The sequence below is a fragment of the Anguilla anguilla genome, chromosome 1, assembly GCF_013347855.1.
Source record: "Anguilla anguilla isolate fAngAng1 chromosome 1, fAngAng1.pri, whole genome shotgun sequence".
Taxonomy (NCBI): Eukaryota; Metazoa; Chordata; class Actinopteri; order Anguilliformes; family Anguillidae; genus Anguilla; species Anguilla anguilla.
In genome coordinates this window covers 13,153,900-13,159,970 of record NC_049201.1, presented here as the reverse complement: position 1 = coordinate 13,159,970, position 6,071 = coordinate 13,153,900, and the positions used below count along the sequence as shown (strand labels likewise).

Genomic DNA, 6,071 nt, shown 5'->3' with positions numbered 1-6,071 from the left:
TGCACATTGTGCAGCTTGTACTATAAAAGCCCGACTCAGGTTTTTCCTTTTGTCATAGACGTGTCAAATACTGGAAGATTTCACAAAAAAATATACATCACTGTACACAAGTCATACGCATGAGAAATATGTTAAGCATTAGTGGGTAGTATAATAAAATTATATTGGTTTTTTATTTGTTCAAGAAAAATCCAATGTAGTGCATCACTGCACAATTACAAACCCTTATCTGTGAAAAAAGGCAAATCCCTACTTGGAAAAAAATTAATAAGGACATGGAACAAGTACTTGAGCCAGCTATTCATTTTATTTACGTAGACGGCAGTGTTCCATTTGTAGAAAAAAAAACAGGAGCTTCCTAAGTGCTTTCCACAAAATCTTTCTTCTGATGAAGCACTTGATCATCTCTATGTCAAACATTTACCAAGTAATTAATTACATGTGAAGGTATGACATTCACACAGCTAAACAACTGCAAATTACACTCGCTTTACATTATAACGGGGACAAACTGGCGTAACTACATATGAAGCTGGACTGTGGCATGTGGCGTAACACCAGCACAGAATCTTTTAGCCAAGTAAGATCATTGACTCATTTAAGACATTTCGAATTATGGTGATTTACCCACAGTCTCCAAGAAAAAAACGAGAAATTAATTAATCACATTATCCGCAGTAGAATAAAAAAAATTAAGCTTGTTCTTTTAAAAAAATTCACCAAGGTTTCTTTTCATATTAAAAAACACAATTGTGACATTCACTCATTTTAAAATGCACACAAGAGCTCTTGACTCCCAAGTATTCCGTTTCCTCATGTAACTCGTTTGTAAGCGAGTTCAAGCAATACAAGCTTTGAAACATGGCAAGTCTGCAACAGTTAAATGGGCAATGAGACAAATATCAAGCCATGTTTAAAATGGGGGAAAACTTTTAAATCCCACATTATTTGTAAGTAATGTTTTTGAGAACAGTAATGTAAAGTTTAAGGCGTAGTTAACAGATAAACCCTCTTCCCTGTGTCCGTACACAATACTTTCCTGAAGCAACTGGCTTTCCACTTTTAAAATAAGAAAAGAAACTTGCCACACTCGGCTTTCTTTAATGCCTCTTGTCTTTCCTGTCTGACTTCCGGTCCCTGTCGCTCCGGGAGGGCCTTTTCCCTGAGCGACTGCCTTCAGCGCCAGACCTCTTCCTGTCTGACTTGGAGCTCTTGTCTTTGGAACCTTTCCCATCTCTGCTGCCGCCCTTGGACGATTTGTGGCTCCTCTCGGCACCCACTCCTCCACCCCTCTTCCTCTCCCTGTCCCTCTCCTTCTCTGAGGGCCTCCTCCTGCGCTTCCTGTCCCTGGCGTGGCCCCCCCCGCCCCTGCCCCGGCTACGACTCCTGCTCCGGCTGCTGGTGCTGGAGCTGCTGGTGCTGCTGGTGGAGCTGCTCCGGCTGCTGCTGCTGGAGCTGGAGCTGCTACCGCTGGAGCCGCTGGAGCTGGAGCTGCTGCTGGAGGACGAGCTCCTGCTGCTGCTCCGGCTCTTCTTCTTATCCTTGGCTCTGCCCCTGCCGTCGCCCTGGCCAGCTTGCTCTTTGGCCTCGTCTTCCGCTTGCGGCTGGAGTGTGTGCTCCTGCCTCTCCACCGGCCCAAAGGGCTGATGTACAGCCGGCTGCTGGGTAACCTGGGTCTCGGGAACTGCAGCAGCTGCTTCAGCTACTTCGGCTACTTCAGCGCCTGGCTCCGGAACCAGGGGCTCCTGCGCCTCAGACGGTTGCTCTTTTGCGGCAGTACAGGTTTCAAGGCCGTTCTCTTGGCTCTCCGACTCTGTTATGGGTTCTACTACAAGAGGCTCTCCGTCTCCCTCGACCACATCTTCCATCTTCTTCTCATTACCTACCTCCATCTCCACTGGTCCTTGACTCTCTTCTTTAGGTTCTTCATTAGGTTCTTCCATCTGGACGTCCCCACCCCTACACTGGCTATCCTCAACCTTCCTAGTCTCAGTAACCCCCCTCTGCTCTTCCACCTCCCGGCCCTCCACTAACCTATCATCCTCCTCCTCCTCCTCTCCTTCCTCTTCCTCCTCTTCCTCTGCCCCTGCCATTCCCACTGACTGCTTCTGTTCTTGCACTGCATCCTCTCCCTGCTCCCTGACAGCCTGCTCTACGCTCATCTCTGCATCCCCCTCAACTGCCTCTTCCATCTCTATATCATTCTGGTTACCTGTCACCTCCACCTCCTGCCCGGTTGGCTTACCCTCCTCTTGCTCTTCCTTCTTCTGGTCTTCATTCCGATTGTCCTCTTGGTCTTTGCCCCTCAGTAACTGGCGCCTGGGACGCACTTCCATCTTGTTCAGCTGTTCAGCAAACTCAGCGCGCCTCTCGTCAAACAAGACTGTAAACATGTGGACAGTATAAGGACTTTAAATCCTAAAGTATACTCAGCTTTTCTCCCCAAAGATTAACTTCATGTCTTTCAGATCAAGACTAAACCATTCACCAAGAACGAGGTTAAATATTTGAGGGCTGCCTAGTTGCTATATCTCCAAGTAGTGCTTCAATCAAGAAAGTATTTTAACACAGTACAGTAACTAACTGAAAAAACACGATTTTATGCTTACCATTCATTTTTTTCTGAGATTCCTCTAAGAGCTTATGAGTGGCTGAGCACATCCTACCAGGAATATAGAAAATTGAAGGCTTTGTTTTTGTACGGATGTACTTTATTATTTTAGCATTGTGCACGTTCCACTCTTCTTGCTGGAAAAAAAAAGATGACAGTTAATACAAAGAAAAGCAATTCTCCCTGACTCTGACTCTCTGAAAAAAGTATAACTTTTTTCCCCACTCAGAACTACAAAGCAAGCAGGCTGTAGAAGGTACTTACCAAGTGAGCAAGTTCCACTTTTTGTTCCAAAAGTTTCAGCTCTGTCTGTTTTGCACGCCTTTCTTCAAAGAGCTCTCGTCTTTCGCTCTCAACTTTCTTGCGTTCCAGCTCTGCTTGCACTTCGAGCTTCTGTTCAATTTCTAAACGTCTTTTTTGCTGCAAGACAATTATTTTGTACTGCTGCTTAACTTGATATACATCAACGTACCCTATACCCATTGCATAGATGAACAACATCAATGAAAGGTGTAGACACTGAATACGGTGTATGGATTTACAAATTTGTCAGATCTATCAACGGTCATCATATTCATTCAGAACATCTGTGCCAACATTACACTAAATTAATTTAGTAGATAATCATACAGTAATATTTACAATGTAGGAGACCATAAGTAAATTCACCAAGGAATATTATGCAACATCACTAAAACACAAATGCAAATCAACAGTCTGCAGATGGACAATGATTCTGCTCTCCAGTCCACGGGGAAATGTTCATCAATGGGGGGGCGGGGGAGCAAAGATTGATTGGAGGTATAGTGGAGCTGTTCCATTAAGTGCTCTGTAGGCAAGTACCAAGGTTTTAACCTTGACAGAAGCAGTTACAGGGAGCCAATGAAGTGATATAGGAAGGGGTGTGATACAAGCACATTTGGGAAGATTGTAGAAAAGTCATTCGGCTGCACAGCTACAACACATTTTAAATAATAAATACTATCCTGGTGCCACCCTGCAGTTCTACCAGGACACAAATAAATAAAAATTGCATCTACAAGTTTATACCTATATTTCTGACCATTTATTGGACCATATTTGGATTCTCCTACCTTCTCAGTGGCCACTGTAGACTCCTGTTTAAACTTCTGAAGTGTTCCCATTAACAGGCCAAACATACGTCGATTCCTGCAGGTAGGCACAATGGTGATAAATAAACCATTTGAAACACATTTATGGGTCAAGAAGCAAAAAAAAAAAAATTTTATTTCAAGCATAGAAACCTCTATCACCTACAACTCCTACATTGAATTCCAAGTCACACTGCACACAGCAAACAATTAATCACAGCAACAAAAAAAGCATATTAACTAAATTTTAAGCTTCAAAGAAGATTTTACCTTTGTTTTCCCCTCTCATCCATGGTCTGATCCTGGATAAGGTCTCGACGTGTTCGTTCTTTGGAGGTAGCAACAACTGATGACTGCAACGCTGGCTTTTGATGAATTAGGAAAAATCAAGAATGAGTAGGCAAAAGAAGTGATTTTGACCAAAACTGCCGTAGTGCAGCTAAGCAGAGGGACAGCTTACCTTTTTGACATCGTCATCATCCTCAGCGTCGCTGTCATTGCGTGAATCTCTCCTTGCTCGCTGATCTCCGGCCAGCCTATGAATTCACACACATATTACTGGAAGAAGGATCAAGTGCCTCAAAAAGACATACAAATCTACAAAAAAATATATTTTTTCTTTGCCAGGATGATCACGACAAGAAGCACTTAGAGAGCAAAGAGTTCAAAGCTTCAAGACCCATCACAAGCTCATATTTGGCATAACATGAGGACAATAACCATGTTTAACAGAAAGTAGAGCGAATTCAAATTCCAAAGCAAGAAGGCAAAACATCTCTTACCTCAAGAGCGCCCCTTCAATATCCCTCTGTTTAGCTGGGGGTCCTCCTCCGCTGTCCGAGAGTCCACGCCTTTTCAAACAAACAATCCCACTTATTATGCATTTTGGTTCAGCGTAAATGGAACAAAAATGGTTGTTACATTATGTTTTACAGTTGTGGTAGTTCAATAATCAATCAAATAAATGTATTAGTTACCTTAGTATGTTAATTCCTCGCCCCCTACCTCCACCAGGGCCTGTGATAGTTAGCCTCCTTGCAAGGCCTGGTCTGTGGGGAGAATAAAATTATCAGGAGTGGCTGAGGAAGTTGATGAAAACGTACCTCCCAGAACAAGGTTTCAAATAAGTCGGTTTGGGGAGCTGTTATTAAATTACCACATATTTAAGACAGGTGGTTTATTCAAAAATAAGTTGCATAATTAGATGTCTACACAAGTAAGATACAGTGGCCACAAAATGCCGTCTAGTATTCACTGCTAAATCGGATCCTTAATGCCACGTTCCAAAACGATTTAGAGGGACCAGGGAGCTGTACCTCGAAAATTGAATCACACCTCATGAATAAACTGCGAAACCCAGCGTTTCGATCAAATCAATACATTTGTAAATTCTTTTAACAAAGGAATTAGGCGTGACTGGCATTGGGGTTACCATGTCATACTAGCCAGCAACACCCCGTTTATAAACACTTAACTGCCAGCCAATTATCAAGCTACTAGTAATTATATGGGGTAACTATAACTAATCAAATCGGATCTGCACATTCTACCATATTACGACGATTAGGTAAATTATATAGAATTGAACCTGTAACGCTACTGGATGAAGAAAACACCCCACGAAACAGTACCCAACACGTTCCTTCAGTGTCCGATTGCCCGCTCCAACATCCAAGCGCACGCATGCCCACACCTTAGTTAAGCACCGCCATCTATCCAGCCATGTTAACACATGAGAGCCAACATTTTCCAGTCACGACTCGACGCGCCTGTTACTTGGCTGGATAACTACCGTGCTTTGATAAATGGGTATGTTGTTCAACTCAAGCTAACTAACACAGCTATTCTACACGGAATCTCGAGGCTGCCAAATATGTAGAACTAACGAGCCAACAAGCTTACTAACGAACAACTGATATGAGGTGTGACGGACTTAGGTGTTGATCGTATTCTGTGACCTAAGAACATAATAATTGTAGCTACCTAGATCACTTGTTGAACCAGACTGAACACAATCGACGTAGCTATCGTTAACGAATAGCTATAGCTACCTACCGTGGTAAGATTAGCTGCTTCTAGCTAGCTTTTGCAACCGCACCTAGCCAAACTTTACAGCCAATTGGTTTTGTTTTGACCACACAAGAAAAATACTTACCTAAGTTCATTGGGATCCCGGCCAGTCAATTTACGAATGTTTTCGTCCACATTTTTTAAACTCTCTTTCGCTTTTTCAAGCTGATCTTGCAGAGTTCGTACGGCAACGGCCATCTTAGCTTCTTTCTCCTGGCAAGTAATGTCTGCGTGGCCGCAAAGCATCTCTGGGTGAATCCCAGTTCCAAATTCTTTAA

At 43.2% G+C, this 6,071-nt stretch overlaps 1 protein-coding gene across 1 annotated transcript; it reads right to left on the bottom strand.

Moving 5' to 3' along the window:
• Window positions 1–285: 285 nt before the first annotated feature.
• pnn (pinin, desmosome associated protein) lies at window positions 286–6,033 on the bottom strand. The gene is made up of 9 exons (XM_035418811.1): window positions 5,879–6,033; window positions 4,701–4,772; window positions 4,506–4,574; window positions 4,184–4,259; window positions 3,994–4,088; window positions 3,706–3,781; window positions 2,876–3,031; window positions 2,610–2,748; window positions 286–2,383 (listed from the first exon to the last, which is right to left on the bottom strand). The coding sequence occupies exons 1-9, from the start codon at window positions 5,989–5,991 to the stop codon at window positions 1,101–1,103; spliced, it is 2,079 nt and encodes a 692-aa protein (XP_035274702.1). The 5' UTR covers window positions 5,992–6,033; the 3' UTR covers window positions 286–1,100.
• Window positions 6,034–6,071: the final 38 nt, after the last annotated feature.